The sequence below is a fragment of the Lipotes vexillifer genome, unplaced genomic scaffold (genome assembly GCF_000442215.2).
Source record: "Lipotes vexillifer unplaced genomic scaffold, Lipotes_vexillifer_v1.1 scaffold967, whole genome shotgun sequence".
NCBI classification, from domain to species: domain Eukaryota; kingdom Metazoa; phylum Chordata; class Mammalia; order Artiodactyla; family Lipotidae; genus Lipotes; species Lipotes vexillifer.
The window spans coordinates 21,129-35,718 of record NW_006791018.1 but is presented as its reverse complement, the minus strand read 5'-3'; the positions used below and the strand labels follow the sequence as shown (position 1 = coordinate 35,718).

Here is a 14,590-nt window from a genome sequence, read left to right as displayed (position 1 = left end):
CCAATCTGTTCTAATCAAGCCCCCTAATTTAAAATTCTCATTTATATTTCTGCACAAATTCACGTTATTTCTCTTATAGAAATAAAGAAGTTACCTGCTATTTACATCATAATAACCTCCTGATGGTAAACCTTTATCTCAAAACTTGCTTAATTTCTATGAATTCCCTCTTTGCCTTACCTCTCTTTTCACTTCATTGCGTCTACAGACTGATGAATGGGCTTCAAGTGTCAGAGCCCCTAAGAGTCAGTCATTAGGTTGCATTAAAGTGAAGACTTTTGTTTCTTTTCCTATCTTACTTCAACTCAGATGTGAGCTGAAGTCACTTTGCTCTTTGAGATTTAAATAAAATGGACTCAAGCCCCCTCCTGCTGTCCTGCAGGAAGTGGGATTCCCTCCCCATGACTGCTGCATTCTCTGAGGTTTTTGCTTTTGTGATCACCTCTGGCTCCTGGTTTGCACATGATGGTTTTGCTCTGGCTCACTTGGGCTCTCCTCCCCTAGATTTATTCTCTTTCTGCTCTGCATGATCCAGAGATGGAACTCAGCCCCTTCTTTTTGGTTTCCCTCCAAGTCCCAAGTGCAACTTTAATGATTGTTTGAAATGGAGCTGTCACTGCAGCAATGTAAATACATTAAGACTGAATAATGAATGTCCATGTCCTAAAAGCCCTGCTCCAGAATTTCTCACTGATCCCCTCTCTCTGTGGGTGATCTCCTTCAGCCACCCCACCCCAGCATACACATAAACCTTCCCTCACATCTCTGCTACTCCATTTCCTGGGGTTCTTCCCAAGTCTCCTCAAGGACGCTTAATTCTCCCCACTTTACTATTCGGAACCAGTTAGTGTTACGCACTACTGGTTCTGGGTCTCCCTTTGAATATCCAAAGATTCATGAAAATTGTACTATTACTACTACTAGTATAATTCTATTAATAAAATAGCCAGCTATTTGGCTTTAGGAGCACAGTATAATTGGTAGAGTTTGTGAAATATTTATCTTTTCATTTGTCTCTATCACTAAGTGGAACAGGACTTATTTTACTTTGTCACTGATATAACTTATAGTAACATCCCCACCCCAGCCTCCCTTGGGTGGCAGAAGCAACCACAGACAACCAAATGGGCTCTAAATAACATTTTAATTTTAACAGGCTACATTTCAAATATATACAAGCAAATATCAAATTGTTTGGTTATTGAAATAATTTCTGGGAAGCTCAGTTGCTCAAATCATGGTCTCATTGTTCAGTAAAACCTTCATAACTACATTAAAAAATATGCCCACCTTTGTTTCCAACAGGTTCACTACAAAAAAGATTATGAAAAAGCCAAAGGGAAAATGGTTGGCTTCCGAAGTCTCCAAGATGATCCTAAACTGGTTCATTATATGAATGTGGCCAAGATACAATCGGACCGGGAGTATAAAAAAGGCTATGAGAAGACAAAGACCAAATACAACACACCCCATGATATGTTCAACGTTGTGGCAGCTAAGAAAGCTCAGGATGTTGCCAGCAATGTCAACTATAAGCATTTGCTTCATCACTACACCTACCTGCCTGATGCCATGGACCTGGAATTGTCGAAAAACATGATGCACATACAGAGCGATGTAAGTGACATTTACTCCATAAGACAGTCCGCCTCTAAGGAGGGAGCCTGCGTGAGAGAACCCACTGCCCAGGGCACTCACTTCTCTCTTCTCTCTTTGGTGTAGAATGTCTATAAGGAAGACTACAACACCTGGATGAAAGGCATAGGCTGGATACCTATTGGCAGTCTGGAGGTAGAAAATGTTAAAAAGGCGGGTAATGCCCTGAAAGAAAAGAAGTACAGGCAACATCCAGACACCCTCAAATTTACCAGCATCGTGGACTCACCAGTTATGGTCCAGGCAAAACAGAACACAAAGCAAGTCAGTGATGTGAGTACAACAAAACAGAGGGTGCAAAAGGATGGAGGGAGGCTTCAAAAGATGAGCTCATCATTTTTATTCTCTGAGCCTAATATCTTTTCCTTTTAAAATTATTATTTTATTTCATTTAAAAATAATAATTACAATTATTTTTAGTTTGGGCACTAACATTTTCTTTTTTTTATATATCTTGCTTTTTACCTTCCTTTTAAAAATGTCTTCCTTTTTAACTGCCTATAAATACTGTGTTATTGGATAAAGTATTTGAGAAAGTGCAAAAAGTTCTACCCTAGAATGACACACACACAAACAAAACTTAAATCCCATACACCTTATTGTGGCAAATGCATCATAGTCAATTCTATATTAAGTTGCTCATATTTGCTTTTCATATATAAAATATTAGTACAGGGAAATAATACACATGAGTAGATGATTTCTCTCCTCAGAATTCATCATACACAATTATTATAGATACTTTTCTTTACTTATGTCTTGGAGGAGATTAGTATGTTGTTTGCCTGCCTGTCCATGAGGAATGTATACGCTCCGGCTAAAGACAGCTCTCAAGGAAAATTTGGTGTATGAAAGAGCTAAAGGGACATCAAAAACATTCATTTATTAATTCATTGAATGAATGTTTTTGAACACCCTCCATGTGCCAGGCACTATATTATGTGCTGATGGTATAAAGATGAAACAGATGAGGACGAATGGGATACAGGACAAGAGTATAAGGCAAAGGCATGGATAGAAACAGCATCATCATATGGAGAGACGAATGCTACAGGAGAGGCATGTGCTAAGTAAGTATAAGAGGAGAGGTTAACTGCCGGCCAGAGCTTCCCTGGCAAATAAGGGAAGGCTGCATTACTGGCAAAAGGAAAAACGTAATGACAGTCAAGAAGTAATGGATGGAAGGACAGGGAAGGATGAAGGATTTAGGATTGTAATCCTTCAAGACCTGATTATTGAGGGTCTTGAATGTTAATTTATACTCTGGACATTATGGAGTAGGTAACAGGAAGTACTGAAGAGTTTTAATCCATGGAGTTGCATTATCAGGTCTGTGTTTTAAAAGATAATTGGCAAAAAATGCAGAGAATATATTGGAAAGGGGAGAGATTGAAGGCAAGGAGATGAATTAGAAAGCTGCTACAGAAATTCAACAGAAACCTTATTTGGACCTAACTCAGGCAATAGCAGTGGGAAAGGAGATGTTTAGAAGGTAAAATTAACGAGATTCTTTGAATGCTTAGATGTGGTTTCTAAAGGCAGTGAGGAAGTGAAGATAGCTCTTGGATTCCTAAAAGAAATTATTTAGTATTTGGAGATTCACTTAGATATCAGCCATTTCAGATTTTACTTGTGATACATGCACACCAGTTTACATATGGTATTCCACACAGACATGCCTGGGAAATGGAGGTATATATGATAAATGACAATCAAGAGATTAAAAATCTACTTGGAATTCCGATTGTGTTTTAGTTTTAGAAACTGAGCAATTTCTTTCTTTTTCATTACCAAGAGGAGGATACAGTATGATTTCTACCACGTGCACTTTGGTGTCTTTCAGACATCTTTAAAATGGCAAAATAGGGTAAATGTGAAGTGGTAAACCTCTTGCGTAGGCTGGATTTACATATAAGCACCTTTATATTATGAGGAAATTATTATGTGCTTTTACTGATACAATTATAATTGGAAAGTTTTTAGGGGAATTGAAAGACTCATTCGAACTACCTCTTTCTCTCTAAGAATAAAAAACCAAAAAATAAAAATAAAAACCAAGACTTTAAGAACTATTAACTCCACTAGCAAAAATGACCTTTTCTGGCTTTAGTGAATTCTGTTATCCATTTTAGGGTTTCACATTTGAACTCATTTTTTATTCATCTCTGGCAAGCAAAGATTTCTATTTTCTTAGGATTTTTTTTTCCTCTCTATTTTAATACAGAGTTTTTGGGTCTTCCTTAATAAGATTCTTGAGCTTCTTAAAATAGGAAGATGGCTTTGATAATTTTAAGTAACAGAAATTGTGGGGGATTATGCTAGGAATAACTTCTTTAAGCGTGTAATTAATGTATTTTCCTTTTTGTATCATCCATAATGCATTTTATTTTTGTGACTATGTGTTGCAGATCTTATACAAAGCCAAAGGAGAAGATGTGAAACATAAATATACGATGGGTCCTGATGTTCCTCAATTTCTCCAGGCCAAGTGCAATGCTTACAATATAAGTGATGTAAGTAGGGGTTTTGATGGGGGTGTGAAATCCAGACCTGGTGATAAAATAATAGAATTTTAGAGTATGACAGGGCTTTGACAATTTAGGTCCATTTTCTCCATAGCCCCCGTTAGAGCATATCCCATGATGATGGTTCTGTACCTCTTGAGTTGGCCTTTTCAAGTGTAGGACAACTCTAAAGGGTATAGCATTCTTCTTTGTGTCAAGCTCAACACATATTCCTCTAGTTTTCCTAGTTCTGCACATGGAGGAAGTTTGTATCCTCCAGAAAAATAAGGATAAATGAAATCTCCCCCCCCACCTTTTGTTTTAACAACAACCCTAAAATTTCTAAAGCTAACCACCAGGTCTTTCCTGGACCTTCCTTTCTTAAGATTGAACTTCATTTTCTCCAGTTGGTTCTCACATACTGTGGTTTCCAGGACCTTTATTATTCTCCTCTGGATCCACTCCAGTTTCTCAATTTCCCTCTTCAGTATGTGTCCAAACCAGACTTGGGTGAATGATTAGTACAGAGTCTAATAATTTTATGCTATACAATTTCATGTATGACATTTTGCTAATGTGACTTCTGTTTTTTAAATTGAAGTATAGTTGATTTACCATTAATGTGACTTCTTAAAACTGTGTGCTATAGGAGATTCTTCTAGCTTCTATCTGGAAAAGAACAAAGCAATCCCAGCTGTTGAGGAATCAGTGTAGCTGATTACCCCACAGCATGCTGACATCCTTTTTCCTTTTCCATCGCAGGTCTGTTATAAACGGGACTGGCATGATTTAATAGCCAAGGGCAACAATGTGCTGGGTGACTCTATACCCATCACTGCAGCCAAAGCATCGAGAAACATTGCCAGTGACGTAAGTAAAAATTTTAGGTGAAATCTGGGTGATTGTCTTTTTTACAAAGTAATCAAATGGGTGCTTGTTAAAATGATACCACATTGAAAACAGTATGTTGAATTAATGACATTTAAATTCTCCACAAAATATTGTTTTGAAAACCTGTCACTTTTCCAATGTTTTGTGATTCTTTTCAGTTGACCCCACTTGGTAGAGCTGTCATAAATCTGACAGTGGCTTTCTCTCCTGATTCATAGCCCCAAATTACCTTCCCTGACACATTTCCCTGACAGCCCACATTTATTTTCAGGGAGAATATCCCACCTGTCACTAACACGTTAAATTCAGATGACTGCCTTCATTATAATTGTATTAAGAAGATTGAAAAAATATTAAATAAAATGTACAGATTTTATAAACCAAATGGGAAAAAGCCCACTTTTCTAGAATATAATTTTGATTTATTTCATCTGTAATAGAAAAAGTATACACTTATACTTCTTCTCATCATTGAAAAACAAAATTTTCCAAAAGCACGCACACCCCAAAGATTTCACTGTCACACACTATTCCAGAGGTTACACTTCGTCTGAGACAAGAAAAGAAAGAAACCACGTGTACAGACCATGTGGAAGATAGGGTGTAAGAATTCTACAGCCTTCCATGTAGGGATGGTACTGAAAATATGTTCTTCAAAGCTTTGCACATCACTCTGAAATACATTTCTAGTTTAAGGAGAAAGTGACAGTCTAAAATATGACATTATCATTTTTATTTTTAGCCCTTGCACAGAACTTTTTCTGACATGCCTAGAAATTACTTGATAATTCTTTTGCCTGCTAAACTCTTGTTTATAAATTGGTGCTTAAATGGCAGGAGCAGAGTGTCTTCAGAGTTTGGGTGGATTTGAATTCTCTTACATAAAAATTGAGGTTTTGATTTGTTACCTACTGTATAGCTCAGTTTACACCCCATTGCCGATCTCAGCGGTGAGAGACCTTGGACCGCAGAGCTTTTGCAGTCAGTCTTTTACTGATGAGGAAAGGTCTCGGTGGTTCCTGCCCTTATTATATAGTTCCTTAATTCATCTGCAGCTGCTTCAGCAGTGAGCTTGGAGAGTAGCTGCTGAGAAATGGGGTTGGGTGAAGGCCTAGCTACCTGCCAAAGAAGAGGTTTTTTTTGTTTAACCATATTAGGTCAACTGAGACAACAAACATAGTAATATTTTCCATCCCCCACCCCAAAGAGATCTGAGTATAAACGTCTTGCATGTACAGTTCTTTAGAGTTTCTTCTGCACCTGTTGTGTACAGATCCTGGGCCAATCAGAATCGAAAACAGAAGTATTTCTGGTATTCTGTGATGTGAACTAACATGTTGGATTAGGAAAATTCACATCCCTGGAAAACCAAGAGATGTATCTGGAATGTAGTCTTATATTTTGGAATATGTTATGTTTATATTAAGTGTGAAAACTTAATAGAGTTGGCTCTATATAAAGTTCCACATGCAAATCATCTATAGCATTCGTAGCAAAGAAAAGAAACTGCTCCTGAATTTATCATGATACCCATTTATAACCCAGCAGTGTTGGAAATAAATGCTTTCAGTGTAAACTTCCTGGGGTTGGAGGGCATGGGGTGTGGACTGTATTTCTTGTACAGTCTTCCAGAGAGTCACAATATTCTGAATGCCTTTGTGTGTGAATATAATCACTCCACCTAATGTTCCCAATGCTTAGGACTTTGCTAACCAAATTCTGCCTCCACAGTATAAATACAAGGAAGCTTACGAGAAGGCAAAGGGAAAGCATGTGGGTTTTAGAAGCCTCCAGGATGATCCTAAGCTCGTCCACTATACGAATGTGGCAAAGTTACAGTCTGATCGTGAATACAAGAAGAACTATGAAAACACCAAAACCAGCTACCATACCCCTGGGGACATGGTTAGCATTACAGCTGCAAAGATGGCCCAGGATGTTGCCACCAACGTCAACTACAAGCAGCCGATACATCACTACACATACCTACCTGATGCCCTGAGTCTTGAGCATACCAGGAATATGAATCAAATTCAGAGTGATGTGAGTATGTATAACATTATAGACCTAGAGATACTGGTACTGAACAGGTGATCATTTCTTCCTATTTTAGTAGACTTCACAATACAATAAGGTATTTGAAAAATGTGCTTTAAAATATACAGTCATCATTGAAAGCGTAACAAAGGCATGGTAGACACGCTGTGTTTTACTAGCTTTCTGTGCTCTTATCGCAATCATTGATATTATCTTTATTAACTTATGGATCAAAGCTAAAGCCATGTTCTACTAAGTACATAAGCCACCCTGGTTCTCAACAAAAGGAAATGGTTACTCCTGGTGGGCCTGCTTCAACAGCAATATGTATAATGCAAAATAGGAGCATTCTCTATTCTTCCTGAATTCAGGAATGTTCTTTTCTTTCTTCTTCTTCTATTTTTGAACTCAAGGTCACACTCTCATGCATGTAAATGTATGTAACGAGTCATCTAAAATGAACCAGGAGGGTTTTGTGATTGCAGCATGACTCATGGAGAGCTGCATGGGGGAGGGTGTTTAATATTCAGAGCATTTCCTGCTGCAGGAGCCAGGTTTTTGTAAGAATCATCCTTCGTAAAGGGAAAAAATTGTGTTCCTTTATTGTTGCTCAATGAGAATGTCTCTCTCCAACCGAGATGGAGGAGCCCAGGTGGACGGTGTGGGTGAAATTCAGAAGTTGTGGAGATTTCAGTGAAATCAAAAGGAAAGCCCAATTTATTGTCAGAAGAGACACTTTTTTTTTTTTTTTTTTTTTTTTTTAGCAGTACCCATGGAAATATGTGGCCTACATTCTCTCCTGGAGTGTTAATGCACTCTAACAACAGAACTGCTTTTTCTTATGACCAAATTCTGGGTAAGAAGCTCTGTGGCAGAGATAGCCCAAAGCTCCAGTATAGACACAGGCATGCTGACAGGTTGCTCTTCATTCCCCCCTGGATAGAATTACAGATTCCAGAAACAGCTCTTGAGTATGCACTAGGATATCCCCTCATCTGAGATTACTCTTTTACAGAATGTATATAAAGATGAGTACAACAACTTCTTCAAGGGCATTGGATGGATCCCTATTGGTTCTGTGGAGGTTGAGAAGGCCAAGAAAGCAGGCAATGCATTAAATGAGAGAAAGTACCGACAGCACCCAGATACCATCAAGTTCACAAGTGTGCCTGATTCCATGGGCATGGTTTTGGCTCAGCACAACACAAAGCAGCTAAGTGATGTAAGTGGTTTTCCTTCAAAGAGTTTTGTCCATGAATAACCCCATGACCAGTTACTCCACAATCCTTCTTAATTCAATTCATGAGTGTGCATCTATCTTAGTAAATCATCTGCTTTCAGAGGTATATCAAAAGGTTTTACTTTTGAAGCAACTTGGGACTTAAGAAAAAGGAGAGAAGGACGATGTTCCAAGTTTGCTTAGTTTTCCAAATGTAGAGAGTCTATGTTATTTATAAGCAGACCCCTTACACTATACATAGGAAATAAAATTATTTCTATTATAATCTGTGACCTTGTCTGAATTGCAAACCAAGATATTTATTGCTCTGAGTTGCAAGAGTTCTACCTAGCCAGATGAGGGGAAGACTAATGTCCTAATCCTCTTGCAAAATAAATAGGGCGATATTCTGAGAGAGAGAGACGCCTCTGGGGAAGAGTTAAGCAGTTTGCTTTCAGAGTCATCCAGAGTCTTTTTTCTGAGCCGAGGTCTACCTGGACCCTTTCTCTTAGTCAGAGGCTAATTACAATGCTCAGTGCTTCACCTCATTTGATAATTTCAGATTTCTAAGATACCTCCCCCAGAAAGAGAGTGGTAAGTAAAAAACAAAGAGAGGACTTTTTGTGTCTTTAACCCCAGATATTCGAAGGTGGGGAATGCATTCTTCGGTTCAGATTTGAGGGTTTTCTGGATTTTATTTCTCAGACCAGTCCCACATTACCACAGATGTTTCAAGATTAATTCTATTCTAGTGGTACTAAATGGTGTAGATTGTTCTGATTTCTTTTGTACTGACCGAGGTGTCACTTCTCCCTGTGTTTTTCCAGTTAGCTAGGAAAACCCTAAACTCACTATATTAAGTCCCAATAAATGCCGTCATCCCAGTGAATGCCATCAACATCTACCTGGTTACTCAAGCCTGAAACCTGGCAGTCACCATTGACACCTCCCCATGTGAACCCCCCTCATCCAACGCATCTACTGAGCTAGCCTCCCAAATCTCTCAGCCATCCTGTTGGAGCACTTCTCTGTCTTTCAGCTGCCACCAACCCTAGTTCTGGCCTCCATATCTCACGTGGACAACTGTAATAATCCATTACCTGGACTCCCTGCCTGGGGTCACACAAAAACCAAAAAGACTGTCTTAAGACATAAATCAAATCATGTCCTTCTTATACTTAAAACCCCTTAGTAGCTTCTCCTTGAACTCAAAGTAAAATCTAAACTGTTAACTTGGTTGAAAAGGCCCTCAGCTCTGTGCCCCTGCCCCCTTCCTGTCTAATCCTCCTGAGACCCCGCTCAGCACATTCCAGCCCAGTGACCTTCAGTTCCTCAAGCTAGCCATGCCCCTTCTAGACCCAGGACCCTGAATGTTCTTCTTCTGCCCTGACCCTTCCCTTTTCTTCAAGTTTGTGTGTAAATGTTACCTTTTTAGAGAGCCTTTGCTGACTCCCCACACTGACCCTGTTCATTTCTTTCCTAAAGTTATTTTATTTACAACACATCACGAATTCTAGCTCTATCTTACAGTTTATGTGCTATTCTCTGTTTCCTCTATTGGACTATAAGCTCCAAGAGGACAGGTCTGCCTTTTTCTTTTTAACCACTTTAAACACAGAACCTACCATGTTGCCTATTGATCAGAGTGCTGTCCAATAAATATGGGTGGAATGAGCAATGAATATGTCTGCCAACACTCCCTCTGTGTGATAATGTAGCTAATTGCCTTATAAATGAAAAAACACAAACGATAGTCTTCCTTTTTAAAGGAACGTGTGCTGGATGAAACTTACATTATGTCAGCTAATACGATTTGCTTTGCACGCTGCCTCCTTTGTTTTTAGTTGAACTACAAGGTGGAGGGAGAGAAACTGAAGCACAAGTACACTATGGACCCTGATGTACCGCAGTTTATTCAAGCCAAGGTCAATGCCTTCAACATAAGTGATGTGAGTATTTGGCCTGGTGCCCGTCTAGTATTGCTTACATGGGCCTCTCCTTTCCAGTTCTATATAACTCTAGCACTGGGAATTTTAGGGGGAGCAAACTGAGTGTGGACCCTTTGAGTCTTTGATGGAGGAGGTCATTGAGAGGACACGATTGACAGGTGACCCTTGACCTGGACCTGGGGAATTGGAGGCTCCTCACCCCCTCCAGTCCTTGGAATGTAAGTTCTGCCCACTGTTCCCACAGTGGGAGCCATTTTCAAGGACACAGCCTTGAGAGACCAATGTGTTGTTGAGACCACTTGCACTGAATCCACTTGAGGCCTAAATATACTTGTAAGGTTCTGGCGGGCGGGTGTGAAGATCTACTTGTCTTGTGACTGCCTAAGGCAACCCTCGAATGTAAGTTCCCTTGTTTATTAAGCCTGCCGCCTACCAAGCTGGAGTGGTCAGCCTGTTTTTTCAGTCTCTCCTTGCCCTCCATGTACGGGGACCAATTTGCGAACCAACAGTCTCCAGATTGGATCCTTATCATAGAATATGAGACTAGAGCCTACCATACATTTCACCTAATGCAGACTTTTCCCAACTGTGGGCTATGACTCATTAGTGGGTTATAAAATCAATCTAGTAGGTTGTGTTCCATTTTTTAAAAAGTAAAACGAAATAGGACAGAGAGGATTGGAAAATACAGGAATGCATGGTCTGTAGTAAGGATAAGTATTGCTATTTCTATAATTTTTGTTTCAGTTATTTCTTAAAATTCTAAACTTCTAAACAAGTTTACCGTGATTTTCTTTAGAAACTCTTCTTTGTATGTGACTAGCATCTCTCTCTAATTGGTGGCGATGTTTAAATTTACTATTATGAATTCTTTCCTTTTGCTTTTAAAGCAAATTGGTAAATTCTAATTTAAAGACATAATCCAACCTGGATAAAATTGTTCATTTCTTAAAAGATGATTTAGTCATTCTTCCTAACATTTTAGGCTCTCTTTTATCTCCAAATAAACATTTTTTAAAGTACTCATTTCTATGCTTTTGGTTTATTTAAAACTTGTTCCTGCTTTTATAAGTAATATTTAAACATTAATATTAATTAAAGCTGGGTGGTACTACATCTGAACTTTTAATTTTAGTACCCACATCTTTCTGTAAGTTTAAAATGTTTCATTGTAAAAAATACAAGAAAATAAAAGCATTACATGCTTATTATAGAAAAATTGGAAAATATAGAAAATTATGAAAAAATTAAAATCTTCTGTTATCCCACATTCAAAGCAATACCTTTCCATTGCTTTTTTTAATGCACACATATACATTTTTACAGCAGTTGAGATCATGCTGTGTATATAGTTTACTGATTTTTTTTTAAAAGAATAATAGATTTCTAAAAGATGAACTAAGAGCCCTAACTCTGGATTCTTTTAATAGAAAGGGATATATTATGACATGTTTTATAAGGAAGACTTTGGTTTCCTGTTTCATTCCTCTTTTAATTATGTCAGATCATAAAATAATCTTTCCTTTTTTCAAGGCTAAGTATAAAGCAGATTGGAAGAAAACCCTTGCTAAGGGCTATGATTTGAGACCAGATGCCATTCCAATTGTTGCTGCAAAAAGTTCAAGGAATATTGCTAGCGATGTAAGTCTAATTTGAAAGTAGTAAACTCTCTTTATATTTAAAAAATATTTACATGGTGTATGAGGTTATATGAGCTATATTAGGAAGCAAATAAAAAATTGTAGTATAAAAATAATTCCTAATATCTTAGATACCAATGATTTTTTTATCTTAAAAATATTTAAAAACTCAGTAAGTTGTTACAAAGAAGATAATTTTTTTAAAATGTCAAATACATGGAATTCTCATTAGTATTATTATTATGAACTTGAAAACTGCTTTTTATTTGGATTTTGTTAAGAAAAAAGCCTTGGTATACTAAAATATTACTAAATCAAGAAAGTCTCCCAGTATTTTAAAAGAATACAATTTTTTGATAATATAATTTCCATAAGGAAAAAAATCTGGTGAAATATGGAAAATCAGGAAGAATTATATATTAAATGACAGCATTTCAGTTACCTGCTAACTTATTTACTTACTTAATTAATTATTTTTTATAAATTAAGTTATATTTTCTATAGGAATTGATATACCTTGATAGCGTAGAAACTCGTTCATTTGGAGTCCAATATACTAATTTTTATAATGTCTTTGCTGCAGTTTACTCAGGATTATGCAAATAGTTTATAAGGTGATGCAAATTAATCATAAAAACAGATAATAAAAACTATGTACACCAAATCCTTAATAAACTTTTCAGGAACCTTTGATCATATTCAAAGAATCCACTTATGAATAATCTAGATATAAACTACAATTTCTTCCATTCTTAATTATCCCCAGAGCAGATCTTAAGACCATCCATTGGAAATACTTTGCTAGTTGTTTACTTAAAAATACTAAAAAACTTAGGTGTTACCTAGATTCAGAATGAATTTGGCTATTGCTTAATTTGTGATATAAATTCATACAATCTACCCTATCAAACTTCTGTCTGCCCTTCTTTTTCATGTAGTTCAAATATAAGGAGGCCTACGAGAAAGCCAAAGGCAAACAAATTGGATTTCTCAGTCTTCAGGATGATCCTAAACTGGTTCACTACATGAATGTAGCCAAAATACAGTCAGATCGTGAGTACAAAAAGGGCTATGAAGCCAGCAAGACCAAGTATCACACCCCCTTGGATATGTTCAGTGTGACAGCAGCCAAGAAATCTCAGGAGGTCGCCACCAACACCAACTACAGACAGCCCTTCCACCACTACACCCTGCTGCCTGATGCCTTGAACGTGGAGCATTCCAGGAACGCAATGCAGATTCAAAGTGACGTATGTAGCAGTCATCAGATTGTCAGGATAAAATTAGTTATCCATTTCTAGCTGACGGCTAAGAAGAACTAGAAATCGGCAATTCCATTTACTCCATCCTAAACCTGGTTGGACTCACTGTAATTAGGGATCCTCTCCAGAATTTGGAGTTTTAGGATTTCACTCATTTGAACTATATATATAGTTTTCTTTAGTTATTATGTATATATATACTTAAACTTTGGAAGTTAGACCCAATATATGTTGTATTCTGTGAAAGACTAACAGGTCCAAATGGGTGCTATGTAATTTCCCTTCCAGTGCAAAATTCTGTTAACGCTCCCCCCAAGAAAGTTAAATTTTTAAAGGAATTATTGGGTCAGGATTTTCTGTTCAAAACCACCATGAATACAATCACTTTATAATTAATTTTTTTCTGAAGGATGGTAGGGAATAAAAAGCAGGTTATTCTCCCAGTCCCCCCATCCTTTTTTTTTTTTTTTTTTTTCCTCTTTTTGAAAATGAGCAAATCATCTGGTCAAAGAAACCCAAGCCCTGACTCTTTCTGAAATGAGAATTTCCTTTTTCATTGTGAAGAACCTCTACAAATCCGACTTCACCAATTGGATGAAAGGGATCGGCTGGGTGCCCATAGAGTCACTGGAGGTGGAGAAGGCAAAGAAAGCAGGAGAGATTCTCAGCGAGAAGAAGTACCGCCAGCACCCTGAGAAGCTAAAGTTCACATACGCCATGGACACAGTGGAACAAGCACTAAACAGAAGTAACAAACTGATTATGAACAAGGTAAGAACTCACCTGCTGGCCTCAGCCTCAGAACCCCTGCAGTGCTCAGACCATTGAACCAGGCAGTGCCACTTTGACCTTCATCAGCGTTTTCATCTTTCTGATGGTCGTGGTCATGGCGGTGGTGGTAGGAGGGGGCAGTCTATAACCATCATCGTGTCTAGAGAGCTCCCACTTATACCACCCCCAGGTTGTCTGTCAACCTCATGCTGAGTGTGTGCTAGAACCACGAAACTCTATGTAATGTGTGGTTGGAGCAAGATAGCCTTTGTTGTTTCAGTGGAAGAGGGCTCCCTTGTTTGATGATTTTTAAAATCATGTGTCCAGTCTTATCAGCCCATCTTCTTGCTATTTCATTCATTTTCCAATATCAGATTTAACCTCTTCTACCATGGAGATGTGAGTCTCTTCCTCTTGATAGCACATTGCAGATTTGCCCTGCTGTACAAATTTGTCCTGCTGTCATGTGCCTGCCTTTCTTGTAGAGGCTCTACACTGAAAAATGGAACAAAGACAAGACCACCATTCACGTCATGCCTGATACTCCACACATTTTACTCTCCAGAGTCAACCAAATCACCATGAGTGATGTGAGTAGATTAACAACAACAACAAAGATGCAGGGAGCTGGGGGGTGTGGGGTGGTGGCGGGGGGGGGGGA

General features: G+C 38.1%; 1 protein-coding gene across 1 annotated transcript in view; it reads left to right on the top strand.

The window, feature by feature from the left end:
• LOC103089195 (nebulin) overlaps window positions 1-14,590 on the top strand; it is a gene marked incomplete at its 3' end in the record, with an annotated part of 80,706 nt that overhangs the window by 44,996 nt on the left and 21,120 nt on the right. The window contains exons 26-36 of the mRNA XM_007464153.1: window positions 1,306-1,617; window positions 1,723-1,929; window positions 4,065-4,169; window positions 4,923-5,030; window positions 6,783-7,094; window positions 8,104-8,310; window positions 10,152-10,256; window positions 11,790-11,897; window positions 12,835-13,146; window positions 13,723-13,929; window positions 14,415-14,519. Of these exons, the coding sequence (XP_007464215.1) occupies window positions 1,306-1,617; window positions 1,723-1,929; window positions 4,065-4,169; window positions 4,923-5,030; window positions 6,783-7,094; window positions 8,104-8,310; window positions 10,152-10,256; window positions 11,790-11,897; window positions 12,835-13,146; window positions 13,723-13,929; window positions 14,415-14,519 (2,088 nt within the window). The remainder of the gene's footprint in view (window positions 1-1,305; window positions 1,618-1,722; window positions 1,930-4,064; window positions 4,170-4,922; window positions 5,031-6,782; window positions 7,095-8,103; window positions 8,311-10,151; window positions 10,257-11,789; window positions 11,898-12,834; window positions 13,147-13,722; window positions 13,930-14,414; window positions 14,520-14,590) is intronic.